The sequence below is a fragment of the Lolium perenne genome, chromosome 1 (assembly GCF_019359855.2).
Source record: "Lolium perenne isolate Kyuss_39 chromosome 1, Kyuss_2.0, whole genome shotgun sequence".
NCBI lineage: Eukaryota > Viridiplantae > Streptophyta > Magnoliopsida > Poales > Poaceae > Lolium > Lolium perenne.
The window spans coordinates 174,885,921-174,903,706 of NC_067244.2; the positions used below are offsets into that span (position 1 = coordinate 174,885,921).

The 17,786-nt window shown below is 46.5% G+C and overlaps 1 protein-coding gene across 1 annotated transcript; it reads right to left on the reverse strand.

Moving 5' to 3' along the window:
* Positions 1-3,128: 3,128 nt before the first annotated feature.
* LOC127313379 (histone H2B.1) lies at positions 3,129-3,906 on the reverse strand. The gene has a single exon (XM_051343893.2). It carries the CDS (start codon positions 3,822-3,824, stop codon positions 3,360-3,362), a length of 465 nt encoding a protein of 154 aa, XP_051199853.1. The 5' UTR covers positions 3,825-3,906; the 3' UTR covers positions 3,129-3,359.
* Between the last annotated feature and the right edge of the window lie 13,880 nt (positions 3,907-17,786).

Below are 17,786 nucleotides of genomic sequence, written 5' to 3' on the forward strand. Positions count from 1 at the left end.
AATCTTAATATGTTTGGGATATCATTCAGCCATCCTTAAATTTTCATATGAAATACTTACTCTTGCGCGCGAGACAAAGAAAATTAGTGACCGTGGCAACGCACGGGCATTCAACTAGTACTATTAAAAAACGGAGGGAGTAGTCCGCTAACATATCAGTGCTGCAAATTCCCTCACATCCGTGCTGCCAGTGCCAATAGTGAACATGTGCAGCTATACTGTTGTGGATTTTGCTCAAACATTCTGAGCAAAATGGTTGTACCTTAAACTGGAAGTAGAACATAATTGTATTGTGAGCAAAATATTGGTTCTGTAAACATGAGAGAGATCTTACAGGAAATACAACCCTAGCAATAGACCAAGTAAGATCGATACTGCTGAACAGCACTATGCATCATGTTAGACACTTCAGCTACGGCCTACATGTATGGTTCTTGCTGAGTGCTGACTACTACAAAACTCAACAGGTGCAGAAAAGTAGGGATCCACGAAGTGATCCAACCATCACAGATATACAATGGACAGCGAGAGCAACACACTTTAGTCACATATAATAGCAGAAATGCATTATTAAAAGATCAGATCAAAATGGCAAAACCAGCAGCACTACTACATACTAAAAATCATCCCTCCATCAATTCCCATCAAATAGTACATGATGTAATGGTTAATTCAGATAAGAGCCATTGATTCAAATGGGAGTTGATACAGATGTCACTGCATACTTCTAGTCTGATACAACTACACATCTTACATGCAACCAATTCTAGCAAGCAATAGGTAACATGAGCAAGTCAAGTATACTATGGTCTGATCCTTAGACTAGAAATATAATATACAGTATTCTACTGTGAGCAAAACCCATATTCTTTAAACATGAAACAGACATCAACAGGAAATACTATCTTAACAATACCCTAGGCAAAAATGATACTACTCAACAGCCGTTCGCATCAGGTCAGACACATTTAGCTAAGGCCTATATGGTTCTTGACGTCTACTTCTAAATAATTCTAAAACATGTACCAATCAATAGACTCCTAATATAATCCACCCATTCGAGAATAATTCCTGGCCATGGGCAGCCCAGCCCGAGGCCCGGTCCAAAAAACCCAGGCCTGGGTCTGAAACTGTTTGGCCCGACAGCTTGGCCTGGTCAGGCCTGGGTAGCCCGGAAACTGTCTTTAATGAAGCGGCCCAGCCCAACAGGCCGACGGGCTTTCGGCCAGGCTCAGGCCTAATTTTTCAACGTCAGGCCTTTCTATGGGGCGACTAGGGCTAACCCCAAGCTAAACAGATAAACATGGCCAAACGACCACTTTAGTGTCCACGGCCCGACCCAAACAGACCGAAGCGGACACAAATGGCATAATACTAGATTTTGCAATAATGGAGTACATACTGGTAGTATAGACTCCTTTTTTTACCTTTACAATACAGGTTTCCCCTATCATTTCATCTCAAAACAATTGCGGCCAGCATGCTTCATGCAAAGAACAAACAGACTGAAATGGCACTCACCATGTCCAAGCTTAACAAACAGAAATCGCACTCACCATGTCCAAGCTTGATGCAGAACTGAAACTCTACCATGCGTCTAGTCAAGAAAAACCGACAATGACCTATACATCACTCAACAGAGAATTTGCATGCACATTGATTTACTTCCTGCAAGATTGTTTCCATGTATTTGTAAGAGCTGATTGTCAGGTTACATTGGATACGGATGCTAGTGCATATTTTATTCCAACAAGGCACATCAGGCGTGCAAACAATTTCTAGCAAGCGTAGGTATTAAGATTCTAATCCCAACATACTACAACAGCACTTGCAATACAATTCCCGCAAAAAAAAGACATTCAAAATGAATGCAAAATCAAAAGATAAACATCAAGCTGGACGGTTTTCCATTCTCTACAAGTTACTCCAGTGCGGGTAAATGACAGTAAGGTATATAGTTGGCTACATGGCAACTAGTCCAATAACATATCAGTGCTGCAAATTCCCAAAAAGAAAAAACATCAGTGCTTGCCAGTGGCAATAATGAACATGTGCAGCTATACTGTTGACTGAGTCCAAAATAATTGTGTTCCTTAAACTGGAAACAGAACATAATTGTATTGTGAGCAAAATGTTGGTTCCTTAAACATGAAAGAGATCTTACAGGAAATACAACCCTAGCAATAGACCAAGATTGATACTACTGAACAGCATTCTGCATCAGGTTAGACACTTCAGCTACAATCTACATGTATGGTTCTTGCAGACTACTACAAAATTCAACAGGTGCAGAAAATTAGAAATCCACGAAATAATCCAACCATCACAGGTATACAATGCACAGCCAGAGCAACACGCTGAAATACATTATTAAAAATTCAGATAAACAGGAAAAAACCAGCAGCACCACTACACCCAATACCCATCAAACAGGACATAATGTACTGATTGATTCTGATAAGACCTATTGCAAATAAGAGTTCATATATATACACCACTGCATACTTCTAGTCTGATACAAGCAGTAGGTATAAGAGACTGGAAATGTCTACTCTCAACTCTCAAACACAATATAAATGGAACACGAGGCATTTAAAATCATCAGATGAACATCCAGCTGGAATGTTCTCTAATGTATATATGCCTACACTGCTGCAGTGCAGGTAACCAAAGCCATAAAGTTTTCTTAAGGAAAGTCATTCAGCGAGTTTTCTTGATTATTAAACACAGTTACATCTTCAGCATCAACAGCAAAATAAGGCTACGTAACTAGCAGTAACCCATACAGTAGGCCACATGGCAATTAGTACACTAATATATAGGGGATGCCAATGGCAAGAATGAACACGAGCAAGTATACTATGGCCTTATGCTTGAACTGGAAATACAGTTTATTCTACTGTGAGCAAAACAAGTATTCTTTGAACATGAAAGAGATATCAACAGGAAATACAACCTTAGCAATACCCTAGGCAAGAATGATACTAAACAATCTCTTACAACCACACATAAATCCACTGATGTCCAAACAGGAGATAATATATCCAGTTCCTATCGATTCAGATGATCTATATGATTCACATGGATGCACATGATCATATAGCACGCGCCATCACATGGTTCCACAATTGCATACGAACATCATACTATTAATTGAGGCATATAAGCACAGCATTGCAAACGTACCGCACAACAGAGCAAAGTACTACTAGTATTTTAGATCCATCAGGCAAAAGCAGCACCTGGGATTTACTTCTTACAGGCACCATCCACACATCGCAACAATTACTAATACTACTACTACCAGTGGTTCCAGATAACAGAGACTCTCCAGGAGGGGGTGGCGAACCTAACCTAACCTAAGCGGAGGTGAACTTGGTGACGGCCTTGGTGCCCTCGGAGACGGCGTGCTTGGCGAGCTCCCCGGGGAGGACGAGGCGCACCGAGGTCTGGATCTCCCTGGAGGTGATGGTGGGCTTCTTGTTGTAGCGCGCGAGCTTGGCCGACTCCCCAGCCAACTTCTCGAAGATGTCGTTGATGAAGGAGTTCATGATGGACATGGCCTTGGAGGAGATGCCGATGTCGGGGTGCACCTGCTTGAGCACCTTGAAGATGTAGATCTTGTACGTCTCGACGGACTTCTTGTTCTTCTTCTTCGACTTCTTGTCCACGCCGCCGCCCTCCTTGGCCGCGGTCTTCCCGGCGGGCAGGCTCTTCCCGGCCTTGGGCTTCTTCGCGGCGGGCGCCTTCGCGGCCGGCTCAGACGCTGGCTCCTCCTCCACGGGCTTCTTCGCCGCCGGCTTCTTCTCGGCCTTGGGTGCCATCGGAGCGGCTGGTGGTGGTGGTGGGGATTGGATTTGGGGCTTGCGTGTGCGAGGAGATGGATTGGGGAATTTGGGTTGCGGTGCGGGGAAGAAGGAGACGGGGGCGATGTATTTATAGAGGTGAGGCGGTCGGCGGTGATTGGCTGAAGGGTTGGTGCCGCGGATCGGTGACGTGGAGCAGTATGAGGCGGTTCGCGCCGCTTTCGCTGGACGGGTGGGATGCGTTTCGGCCCAGATCGATGACGTGGGGAACTTCTGGGCGGGATTAACTCGAAGAAAAAAGATCTCGCGGGCGGGATCGGAAAAGTTTGTTCACGCAAAAAAGAGCGGGCGACCCCGTCCAACAAAAAATAAAGACTGTTCACCGTGCGCTACATACCATGGTCCACATTGCCCATCTCAAAAAAAATATGGTCCACATTGCCGTCGGGATATTTTGGTAAGAGTATATCTCCGTTTTTTTTTTTAGAGAAAGTCTGAACTTTATTTAGACATTAGAGTCATTACACAGACTTTCCTGCATACATTCCGGGATAACACCACGGTAGACCTTGCTAACAGAATGCTCACAAGAACGAGCAAGAATGTGAGCAGGAATGTTCAACTAACGTTTCACATGAGAAAAAAAAAACAATGAAACTAGTTGCTAGATTCTTGATATCAGCAACAACAACTCTAACTCCCGATCGATCCCATTCATTTGATTGAATTCTCTGGATCAAAGATAGGCAGTCGGAGACCAGAGCAACCTTGGAGAATCCCTCGTCACGAGCAAAATTCAGCGCCCGGCGGCAAGCCAGCGCCTCTACCAGCTCCGGCACTGTGGCATTCTCCAGCTTCTCATTACACGCTGCCAGGCAGCGACCAGATGGTCCCTGACAACCACCCCCACTCCCATGCATCGAGAGTTCGCGAACAGCGCCGCATCCGTGTTGATCAAGACCGAACCCACCGGCGGTGGACTCCATCGCAGAGTTGATGAAGAGGAGTCACACCTAGAGGCAGTGCCCGCCTTGGTTAGATGTTGCGTAATTGTTTCCACATAAGCCTTGATCTTTTCCACCACCCGACGGCAACTTGGTTCAGTGGCATTGTTGCGTGCGTCATTCCTGGCATCCCAAATGTGCCAGATAGTCACAGCCAGGACAGTGCAAAGCACATTGGAGCCCCGAGCAATGAAGTTAGATATCCATTGTCTTGCATTGACAAGCTCTTTTTTGCACAGCTCCAAAGGGAAGATCTTCACCGCCTCCCAAACGCCATGAGAAAAAGGGCAGAAGAGGATGACGTGCTCCACCCTCTCATTCCTTCCGCAGAACACACAGCTGTCCACGGCAGGGATATGACGGTGTTGAAGTTGAAAGCCCGTCGGTAGGCAGTCGTGAGCAACTCTCCACAGGACGATCTTCGTTTTGCCTGGTGCCTTGATTGCCCAAAGGGACTTCCAAAACTTCTCATCAGCGCTGGTATCAGAGGGCAGACCCCCACCATTAACACTGCAAGCCTCAAAGAAACTCACAGACCTGGCCAGGTTGTAGGCTGATTTCACAGAATAAATTCCAAATTTTGTATGTGGCCAGAAAGCGAAATCCTCCCTACCCATCTGGCTTATGGGAATCTGCAAAATCGCTTCGGACCCGACTCCCAAAGCAGCCTTGGACCTTGTTCACATCCCAACATTGATTATCATGATCCAACAAGCACTCAATCTTAGCATTGGCAGGTAGAGGATCCACAGGCCGGTACATACCAGCAGAGAAACCAGGAATCCAGTTGTCCTCCATGATTCTCACCTTTTTCCGTCTCCAATGCTCCATCGAACCCCCTTGACAAGCAACTCCCTCCCGAAGAGGATACTGCGCCATGTATAGGATGCAGAGCGAGGTCGAGGGGCAGACCAGAAAATTTGAGTCAGGGAAATACCGACCCTTGAGCACACAGGCACATAGAGAGTCTGTCTCAGTCAGCAGACGCCAGCATTTCCGCCCAAGCATAGCCTGATTGAAGATCACAAAGTCACGGAAGCCCATGCCACCCAGCGATTTAGGCGCATTCATCCACTCCCAAGCCTTCCAATGCATCTTTTTCTGGCCATTTTCGAAGCCCCACCAATTGTCGGCCACACTGTTTTTCATCCTATCACAGATGCCAACAGGAATCCGGAAGCAACTCATCACGTAGTTTGGGATGGCTTGTGCCACGGACTTCAGGAGAGTTTCTTTTCCAGCCCGGGATAGAGGCCGAATCCACCCATTGATATGCTTCTAAATGCGGTCCGGTAGAAATCTGAAGGAATGTGTAGCCGCCCTGCTGATCTCTGTCGGCATACCGAGGTAGGTGTCTTGAAGGATCTCAGTATCCACACCCATGACTCCTTTCACTTCCTGGAGCACATTGGCTTTGCATCTAGTGCCAAAGAAGACCGAAGATTTATGGAGATTGATCTTCTGGCCAGAGGCTTCACAATACAAAGTCAAGGTAGACTTCAAAGCACGAACACTTGTTTCATCGCTGCGGGCAAAGAAAATGTTGTCATCTGCAAACAGTAAATGGGATATCGGGGGGCCTTGCCTTCCATTATGGATACCTTGTAGCTCACCAAGACGCTCCTGTCGTTGCAGAAGACAGGATAAACCTTCCGTGCACAGCACAAACAGGTAGGGACTGATGGGGTCCCCTTGACGAATTCCTCTCGAAGGAACAACAGGTTCTGTCAGCTCACCATTGATCCTGACAGCATACCGAACAGAGGTCACACAGCGCATCACCACATTGATCCAGCCTGTGTCGAAACCCAGCTTAGTCAAGCAACCATGAAGATAGGACCATTCTATGCGGTCATAGGCCCTCATCATGTCAATCTTCAGGGCAAAAATGAGGTTTCTTGTTGTGCTACTTCCGAACAGTGTGCAGACATTCAAAGGCCACCAGTGCGTTGTCAGTGATCAACCGCCCCGGAACAAAGGCACTCTGGAATTCTGAAACAACATCCGGCAGCAAATTTCAGTCGATTAGCCAAAACCTTCGAAGCAATCTTATAAAGAACATTGCAGAGGCTAATAGGTCTGAACTTAGAGAGATGTTCAGGGTTAGAGACTTTTGGTATCAAAACAACAATTGAATCACAAAGGCCATCAGGGATAGGATCTACACCTAGGAAGCTCCTCACAGCCCCGCATATCTCCTCCTTGATCAGTTCCCAATGTGTCTAGTAGAACAAAGCCGGAAAACCATATGGTCCCGGCGCCTTGGTAGGGCCCATTTGGAAGAGGGCGGTTCGGATCTCCTCGTCCGTATATAGTTTGCACAGGTCTGCATTCATATGCGAATCCACTTTAACAGGAATAGCATCAAGGACCTCATCCATGGAGACACAAGGTTCGCAGAGAAAAGGCTTCCAAAAAAAACCTCCACCATACCTTTCATCCCTTTTTGATCATCACATCTCGAGCCATCCTCCCGCACCAGCGCTTTGATTCTGTTAGTTTTCCTTCTAGCAGAAGCTCGTGCATGAAAAAAGGCAGTGTTCCTATCCCCCTCCTTCAGCCACCTCCACTCGAGATCTTTGACGTGCCATGATTTCTTCCCTCTCAAAGAGTTCACAAAGCAGCTTTTCAGTCGCTCTCTCATCACAGATCACCGCGTCACAAACTGAGCAGGAGCGCAAGTATTTTAACTTCTTTTCCAGTCTCAGGACTTCTTTGCGGACAGAGCCAAAGGAGACCTTGCTCCAATCACGTAGAGAGGTGGCAAGACTATTCAGATTCGACCAAGTTGCTTGGAGCGAAACAAACCCATCCCTGCCCGAGATCCACGCGTCCTCCACCGCCCCTTTGTAATCATCAGCTCGCAGCCACATAGCTTCAAAGCGAAAAGCTGACTCGACTGGTGTGGTGCCGTTTTGGGCGCGTATATCAGTAAGTGCGATAGAGATCGCATAGTGGTCAGATGTAGTGGTGATCACATTTTCCACCCGACAAGCATCAAACCTGCCAGAGAAAGCATCATTAGCCACGGCTTTGTCGAGCCTTACCTTCACACTGCACCAAGCATCCTGTTTGTTGGTCCAAGTGAACTTTGGTCCCGAAAAACCCAGATCAGTCAGGCCACAGTCCTCCAAGCAATTCCTGAATAGCTCCATTTGAGCCTCGGACCTGTCCCTAGCACCAAAGTGTCCGTCCTGGCTAATGGCTTCATTGAAGTCACCACAGCATAACCAGGGACCCTTCCATTCACGGTGAAGCCGCCGAAGGAGACTCCAAAATTCATGGCCAGCCTCACGACGTGGCTCCACATACACAAAGGTCACACGCCATGGTGCTTCATCAACCGTGGAGACCAGCACATCCATACAATGTGGATTGCAGCCACGGAAACAAAGTATGGCCCCAACCAGAACAGCACAAGACCTCCACTGAGGCGCTCGCAGATAACAGCAAGAGAACCAGAGTAGCCAAGAGACCACATGAAATTCTTGCTTTTTTATCCCCCATCTTCATATCCGAGAGGAAAAGGAGGGAGGGTCGGAAAGTCTTCACTAACTAGCGAAACTCACCTACTGTCGCGTTCGACCCCAAACCGCGACAGTTCCAGCATAAGATACTCATTGCGTTTGGCGGGGCTGCATATCAGCCTCCGCCAGATCCGCCGATCGACCACTCTGGGTCCTTTGTTTCTTGTTTGAGTCATTGCTAAGGACTTCCTCATCCGTCTCCCCTTTTGCATATCCATCGCAAATGATGTACCTGCCTTCTTCGATGGCATTAGTGCAAGAACTGGTTGAACAGTCTCCTTCATCAGCTGACCAAACTTAACTTTTGGATCCTTGGCCGATTTGCGTTTCAGCCCGGCTGTCCCCCGCTTGGGGTTCTGGCTTGGAAAAAGCTCTCTTCCAATCGCCTCATCTTGAGCTCTGCCATGACCCCTGGCTGAACGCCCGCGGCCACGGCCAGCACCACGTCCACCCTTTGCAGGCGACGACACTTCCCCATCAGTTCCGAGCCCATTTTGGGTCGTTGCCTTCCCCTTCACTGGGTGAGAGGAACCCCCAGATGAAGCCTTGGAATTGTTTGCGAAGTGCTCCGCACCCGCCGAGCTAGAGGCATGACCAGACTTGGTACCACTGGCCTTTCTACCTTCCTCGTTGTAACATCCCAAATTTTAAAACAAAGAGAAAATGAATTTCCCTTTTTACAAAAATGAGAACCAACAAAAACTTTTATTAAATCAATGCCTATGCATAGTGCTCATACTTAAACCTTGTGCATTTGCCATGATGATTGTTGGTATGCTTATCAAATGTTTCTTAAACCCTAAACCTTGCTCCTTTTCATCATCCAAGAGAAAACAAAATAAAAAGAAAAGGCCTAGGTAAGCCTATGGCTATTTTTTGCAAATAATCAATTATGCCATGTTTCACCTTTCAAGATGGTTTGCAAAACCTCAACAAAACCAACTTATCATTTACCAACTAAATCTAAGGTGAAATAAAAGAAAATAAAAAGAAAATAAAAATATCCATAGAGGTATATGAGAGTAATGGCCAAATTGCCAATTTAAGCCTAAACCCTAATTCTTGGTTTGAAATGATGAAACTCCAATCTAAACTCAATTAGTACATAAGAACATAACACAACACCACTTGGTTCAAATAAAATCAAAGAAAAATGAAAAAAAAATGAAAAACCCAGAGTGCATGAGGTAATGGTCAAATTTGCCATTTTTAACCTCATACCCACTTTGAGCCCTTGTATCAAGAAATTCTCAAACCAAACCCTCTCAACTCTTTGCACCTCATCCAAGACCTCATCAAGATGAACATTTTTCGTGTTGACCACCTTGACCAAGTCATTGACCATTGCTCACAATAGCCAAGCCAAAATGCCACGTTAACACAAATTCGAGATTCCCCCAAATTATAAAATTTTCACAAATCATTTCCAAATCCCAAACCAATGCCACCCATTGCTGCCAAATATCATTTATAACTCATCCATGAAGAAACCTAGCAAAATTTACCCACACATGAGGTTTTTACATGAGAATCCACTTTTTACATAGAAGTACACCTACTCCAACCACTATGTACCACCACCCTTTTTCAACCTTGAGCTCATCCATAGTGCAATATGTACCACAATCACTCCTATGACCTCACCTAGCATTGCATGGTCACCCTCACACCAAAGCCATGCCCAAATTCTGGCATGTGTCACATACATGTGGGACTTGATTTAATTCTGCCAACACCAGCCCTCTCCAACTATGCTAACCTTGCCAAACCAACTCCTCTCACCTCACTCTAGCAGGCCATGACCCCAGAGACAAAGTTTTTGCACCAAAACACCAAGGACAAGACCATGTCGGCCAACCTTCATCACCACAAAGTCATCACCTGCCCCTGCCCTCTCTGGTCCTCTCCACCATGTCATCTAGCCTCACCATACTCTGCTGCACACGCCAGACAAGGTCCGTGGCCAAGGAGAAGCCGCCAAAGCCCAGAACGTGACGTGCCTCGACGTGATCACCACGCCCAGATCACGCCAGGACATGCCACGACCACCACAGAGCACCACCTGCCCCCGACGCCTCCGGCCACCTCACGTTCTCTCCTCTCACCCACCTGCTCCCCACGACACCAGCAGCCGCCCAGACACCGCCACTGGCTCTCCCGCGCCCTGTAGACGACGACGCCGTCGACGCCATCCGCCACGGGTCCTGCAGTACATGACGACGCATGCCCGCCTTCGTCAACCCCTGTCCTCACCATGACGCGCGATAGGTCCGCGGTGACATCGCCAACCCGACGCACCCCGTACCTTGCCCTTTCGCGACCCCTAGCACCGTCGCCACCATGACCTGCCCCGCTCGCCACGACCACCCCCTCGCCCTATAAATAGAGGCATTCTTCGATCGATCTAAGCACCCAGTCTCACTCTCCTCACTCCGTAGAAGCACCAGTAGCCACGCCCAGTACCAATTTAGCTATTAGCTAGTCCAATTCGTCGCCGGAGCCCCACCGGAGCAGTAGCAAGGGGAGAAAGAGTTGCAGCGCACCTCCGTCCCTGCCGTCGGTACCAGTCAGGTCGCCAGAGCTTCCTCAACCTCTCAGCATCCTCACCGACAACCAGCAGCCCCTAGGTGAACCTCCAACCCCTACCTCGCCGGAGTTAGGGTTAGCCCTCGCCGGAGCTCGTCGTCGATGGGGACGAACCACAGACGTCCGATCCTCTTTAATCCCACGGCCTATATCCCCGCGTACCGTTTCGCTGTTAAGTGGCACTGACCGCTGGGTCCCACCTTGTCAGGCGGCCTGCCGCGCGGGAAGCGCTGTTGGGCCAGCCCAACTCCCTCTCTCCCTTCCTGGCCCGTTTATTTTCCCGCCTAGGCCCAGATTTTGAATTTGATTTAAATCTTTTCAGTTAAATGGCATACTGGTGTCCAATTCAAATTTAAATAGTTTCAAATCCACTGCACCAAATTTGACCAATTTGATACTGTTGGAAAGCTTGTGAAAAGCTCCATCCAACCACACTGGATTCAAATCAAAATCTATTGTAGATTTTGAATAGTAAAAATAACAAGTCAGAGAGTTTTCAGAATTCAAATAAATTTATAAAATCAACCATAAATGATTTTGAGGTGTTTCCACCTCTAATAATTCACTTTTCAAATACTCTATTTGTTTAGGTAAAAATATGACATGGTTACTTCATATGATCATGGACTAGAATCAAAAATTGGCTATGTAGTCAATACTAGCCCATCTAAATTATTTTCAAATTTAGGATTTTAAATCTATGAGGTGTAGCACCTCATTTAAATCATCTTCCCAAGTTGTGTGAAGAATTGTGATGACCCTTGTGCATGGTCTCATATTAGCTCACTTGAGGATCTTAAATCAAAGTAGGATTTATATTGCACGAGGTATAGTACCTCATTTAAATCATTTTTCTCAAATGATAAATGTGAAGTATTGACCTTGGTCAACATGATCTCACACTTATTAATTGAGGAGATTAAATCTTAACAAGATTCAATGAGAGGAAATTATTTCTCCAAAGCATTTAAAAAGCAACCCTAATCAATATTTGTAATGAGAGGAAATTATTTTTATTTAAAAGAAAACAAAGTCAACCAACATGTTAATAATGTTGAGATGCTAGAAGAGCTTGTGTGAACCAATTGTTGTGCTTAGTCTAGCTCTTAAGATTTGCTTGGTGATTGTGTACATCGTATCCGTTTTTAGACGCTAGTACTGAGGAGTACCAGGAGGAGGAGGAGGTCTACTTCCAAGGAGAAGAAGACCACTTTGATTCAGTACACCAACCAAGGCAAGCTAATATTCTTGCAAGTTGACCTAGTGCAAAGCTCTACCAGAGCAAGGCACCATTACATATTCCTTTATGCTTAATGATCGTATCCCAAGTTTTTACCTTACAAGTTTTTGACTTTGGTTTATCAAAGTTTACTTTTTGATTCATGATTCACTTGGTCTAGCTATGGAGTAGTTGATACGTCTCAAACGTATCTATAATTTCTTATGTTCCATGCTTGTTTTATGACAATACCTACATGTTTTGTGCACACTTTATATCGTTTTGATGCGTTTTTCGGAACTAACCTATTAACGAGATGCCAAAGTGCCAGTTCCTGTTTTCTGCTGTTTTTGGTTTCAGAAATCCTAGTAAGGAAATATTCTCGGAATCGGACGAAATCAATGCCCAGCATCCTATTTTTCCACGAAGCTTCCAGAACACCCGAGAGCCAGCAGAGGGGGGCCATAGGGCCACCAGACAACAGGGCGGCGCGGCCAGGGCCTGGGCCGCGCCCCCCTATTGTGTCACCGCCTCGTCAGCCTTCCAACTCCGCCTCTTCGCCTATAAAAAGCCCCCTGACCTAAATCTTCGAGACAAAAAAGCCATGGTACGAGAAACCTTCCAGAGCCACCGCCATCGCGAAGCCAAGATCTGGGGGACAGGAGTCTCTGTTCCGGCACTCCGCCGGGACGGGGAAGTGCCCCTGGAAGGCTCCTCCATCGACACCACCGCCATCTTCATCGCCGCTGCTGTCTCCTATGATGAGGAGGGAGTAGTTCTCCATCGAGGCTAAGGGCTGTACCGGTAGCTATGTGGTTAATCTCTCTCTCTGTACCCCAATACAATGATCTCATGAATTGCTTTGCATGATTGAGATCCATATGATGAGCTTTGTATCACTATTCATCTATGTGCTACTCTTGTGATGTTATTAAAGTAGTCTATTCCTCCTTCACGGTGTAATGGTGACAGTGTGTGCATCGTGTAGTACTTGGCGTAGGTTATGATCATAATCTCTTGTAGGTTATGGAGTTAATTATTACTATGATAGTATTGATGTGATTTATTCCCCCTTCATAGTGTAAAGGTGACAGTGTGTATGCTATGTTAGTACTCAGTTTAGATTGCAAAGATCTATTATGCTCTAAGGTTACTTAAACATGAATATCGAATGTTGTGGAGCTTGTTAACTCCGGCATTGAGGTGCTCTAGTAGCCCTACACAACGAATGGTGTTCATTATCAAACAAGAGTATATGTAGCACAAAAGAAGAGAACTTATTTATTTATGTGATCAATTTTGAGAGTGTCCACTAGTGAAAGTATGATCCCTAGGCCTTGTTTCCAATACTGCAAACGCCGCTTGTTTACTTTTCTACTGCATGTTTACTTCCTGCAATATTACTACCATCAACTGCACGCCAGCAAGCACTTTTCTGGCGCCGTTACTACTGCTCATATTCATTAATACCACTTGTATTTCACTATCTCTTCGCCGAACTAGTGCACCTATACATATGACAAGTGTATTAGGTGTGTTGGGGACACAAGAGACTTCTTGTATCGTGATTGCAGGGTTGCTTGAGAGGGATATCTTTGACCTCTTCCTCCCTGAGTTCGATAAACCTTGGGTGATCCACTTGAGGAAAACTTGCTGCTGTTCTACAAACCTCTGCTCTTGGAGGCCCAACACTGTCTACAAGAATAGAAGCACCCGTAGACATCAGTAGTATAAGAGCATCACACTTAGCCTAGAAAGCTATAAGCTAGTTAGCACCCCTCATGACTAGTTGCTAGTGCTAACAGATAAAATTGACTACTCTAGATGGGAACATGTGAAATGAAATGACTTTGAAAACCTTGGAATGATGAGTCATTCTATTGAAAGATTTTGAAGGTGAATATGACTTGTGAATGACACGGTGAACTTTAAAAAAACTGATGGTTGGGTTCGGATGCGATACCATTCCAATTTTAGAGTACCCCCACAATACCTGATTATGGGTAGGGCTTAACTGGAAGTTTATGTACTTTAGTATGGGTTCCCTCTAAACAAGCATCATCGGGTTATGCCGAAAGCTGCCTCCACAACAAAAGAAACGACGTTAAAGATGAGGTGAATGTCCGGCCCAAGCCATGTGCAGTTCCCAGGCTGACGGTTTGTCTTCACTGGGAGGCCAAGCTCATGGGGAGAGGTGCCTATACTAGGGTATGTAAGTGAAAGGTTATGGTTGATGATCCGCATACTGAGTATGATTATTCAGGGCTATCCCTGACGGATGTAATCAAAAGTTGTGGCACGAGTGTACAACCTCTGCAGAGTGTAAACCTATTCGAATAGTCGCATCCACGGTTAAGGACGGTTGGAAAGGCCATACTGTTCCATCATCAGACCAATTTTCAAAAATGTGACATGTGAAGGGTGACTTGTGATTTGTACTTGAAAGATGAATTTGACTTGAATCACAACAGAGTTGTGGGAATGACACTAATGTTCCCACTTGAGTTAAGTTAGGCAAATGAAGAGTTGTTGATTTCTAAATGCTTACGAAATAAAATTGGCTTTATGCAAATGAACCTAGAGCTTAGAATCCTCTTACTAAACTTGTTAGTACTTACACTAGTATTAGTTTGCGAGTACTTTAAAGTACTCACGGCTTTGTCCCTGGCTATTCAAATGGCCAGACTATGAAGAGGAGCACCAGTACCGTGAAGATGGACAGCAGGACGTCTATGATAACTAGGACCACTCCTAACGTCAACAGTTGCCTGTGGAACAAGTGGACCACGACCGCTACTTCGCTTCCGCTATGTGTTTTGTAATAGGATCTCTAGATCCACTAGGTTGTATTAAGACTGGATCATGTAATCCTTTGTTGTAAGACGATTATGGTATGTAATGAATGATGTGTTGTGATATCAATCTATTATGTCTCGCAAAAACAATATTCCTGGGATTGCGATGTACGGCATAATAGGCATCTGGACTTAAAAATCCGGGTGTTGACACTCGTCGACACACAGCCGGCTTGCAGCATAGGGGAGACTCCCATCCTCCTCTCTCGCTGCTGGGTTCAGACACAACAAATGAGAATGTCCCAGCAACCCACAGGAATAGCAGAAAAAAGGGAGGCGCTCATATTTCACTTCATACGCCTCCGTCGTCTTGAATTTGGATGAGTGCACAGTAACCATCCTCATCAGTGGTTCAGTGACGTTCACCTCCACTCGCAGGCGCATGAACCCACCCCAACAGCGACCAAGATCATCAGCTTCGATGCGAAGCACCCTGCCCACAGGTTTGGCAATCCCTTCTCCCCTTTGAACCCTCATCAATCTCGGAGGCAGAGCATAAATTCTAGCCCAGAGTGTCAGACTCGTAAACTTGACATCAGGCGGCTTGATATCCCCATCATACCTCTGCATCAACACAGCATGCTTGCCCACCCTCCACGGCGAGCCATCTATCACCCGCTCTCGGTCAGCGTTGGAGCCAAATTCAGCAAAGAACGAGTTGTCCCCGGCTGAGTTGAAGACCAACCCCTTGGGATTGCCCCACGCCGGTCGCATCGCTGCCTTGATTGTCTCAATGTGGAGGAGATTGGGGGAAAGAACCTTACCCACCATTGCAATATCTGGATCGACCAAATCCGCGTCCTCCTCGTCGTCCAGGACCACCGCCGTCGCCTCCACCGCAGTGAGGCGCAGGCGGGCCATCGTCTCCGCCATCAGTACCCCAGCCCGCGTCGGGGTTGGGTCCCGTGCAGAATCTTGGGCCGCCGTCGCTTCCCCCGTGACCGCTCGGTGGGGCTCCGTTGGGGCACCCCCGCTTCCACCGCCCTGGCTTTGGGCAGCCGCCGCCATTCTTCCCTCCACCACGGGATCCCCGGCTCCAGACATCTGCTCACTCCATTGCCTCCCAACTCGACGGAAGCCAAGGGTGGGTAGCGATGCAAGGAAAGCCCCTTTTTCACCCCGAAACTCACGAGAGATTAGCACCAGAGAGAGAGAGCGATAGGAGGCCGGATTGATTTGTTGGAGGGAATCGAAGGAACTAGCTCGAGTTCAAGACCTCAGCGGTGGTTTCCACTCACAGTCCACGGTCGCCCGCGTGTCGCCGACAAAGGAGGTTAGGCAAGAATATCTCCGTCTGTATCTTCGAATGACTCCCACATAAGTATCATATTAATTGTTGTTCGGGGAAAGCTACAAACGAGAATTAACAATTTTATTCAAATTTGCTATATTTTACATGATTTTGAATGAAATTTCTCTAAACTTAGACTAAAATCTACTAGCGATCGCGGCGGTCACCGCAGTAGTTGTGCTCGAAGTAGAGGTAGTCATTGTTGGTGAGCTCGTTATTCCCGTGTGGGTCGGAGGGCTCGTGAGCGAGCTCGCCCTTCACGGCGCGACTAGGCCCAGCGTTGTCATCATCATATGTGAGCTCAATGAGGGGCTTGTCGGATGTTCCCCTCCCATTCGCGGTGGCCATTCAGCGACTCCATCCACAGCGCATCGCGCCCTGATGTGTCCTCTGGATCGTCGTTGTTGGCGAGGAGGGGCCTTATACGTCTCCAACGTATCTATAATTTCTGATGTTCCATGCTAGTTTTATGACAATACCTACATGTTTTATATGCACTTTATATCATATTATGGCATTTATTGGACTAACCTATTAACAAGATGCCACAGTGCCAGTTTCTGTTTATTATGTCTGTTTATTGCAGAAAAGGCCCAAAAACCAAAGTGCTCGGAAAAATCCAGAAAAATCACATAAATTCTATTCCGCCAGAAGACTCACGGAGCCAGAAGGGCCAGGCCAGAGGAGGAGGCCCAGGGCCTCCTCCCCATCAGCCGGCGCGGCCAGGAGGGGGGCCGCCCCACCCTATGGTGTGGGCCCCTCGGGACTCCACCGACATCACCTCTTCGCCTATATAATCTCTCGTGACGTGAAAACCCTACAACAATTGACGAAACTCCAGAAAGACTCCAGGGACGCCGCCGCCATCGCGAAACTCCGTTTCGGGGGACATAAGTCTCTGTTCCGGCACGCCGCCAGGATGGGGAATTGCCCCCGGAGTCATCTCCATCGACATCACCGCCATCTTCATCGCCGTTGCTGTCTCCCATGATGAGGAGGGAGTAGTTCTCCCCCGAGGCTGAGGGCTCTACCGGTAGCTATGTGGTTCATCTCTCTCTCCCATGGTGTGATCTTTATGTGATCATGAGCTTTGTATCACTATTAATCTATGTGCTACTCTAGTGATGTTATTAAAGTAGTCTATTCCTCCTCCATGATGTAATGTTGACAGTGTGTGCATCATGTAGTACTTGGCGTAGGTTATGATTGTAATCTCTTGTAGATTATGAAGTTAACTATTACTATGATAGTATTGATGCGATCTATTCCCCCTTTCATAGCTATTGTTGACAGTGTGTATGCTATGTTAGTACTTGGTCTAAATTGCAACGTTCTATTGTGCACTCTAGAGGTTACTCTAATATGAACTCCGGATGTTGTGGAGCTTGTTTACTCCGGTTTGAGGTGTGCTTTTGTAGCCCTACATAATGAATGGTGTTTGTTATCCAACAAGAGAGTGTAGAAAGTAGCATTTATTTATTCAATTATGTGATCAATG

What these genes read in the sequence shown, in the direction of transcription:
- LOC127313379 (XM_051343893.2), bottom strand. Translation starts at nt 3,824, where the DNA reads ATGGCACCCAAGGCCGAGAAGAAGCCGGCGGCGAAGAAGCCCGTGGAG.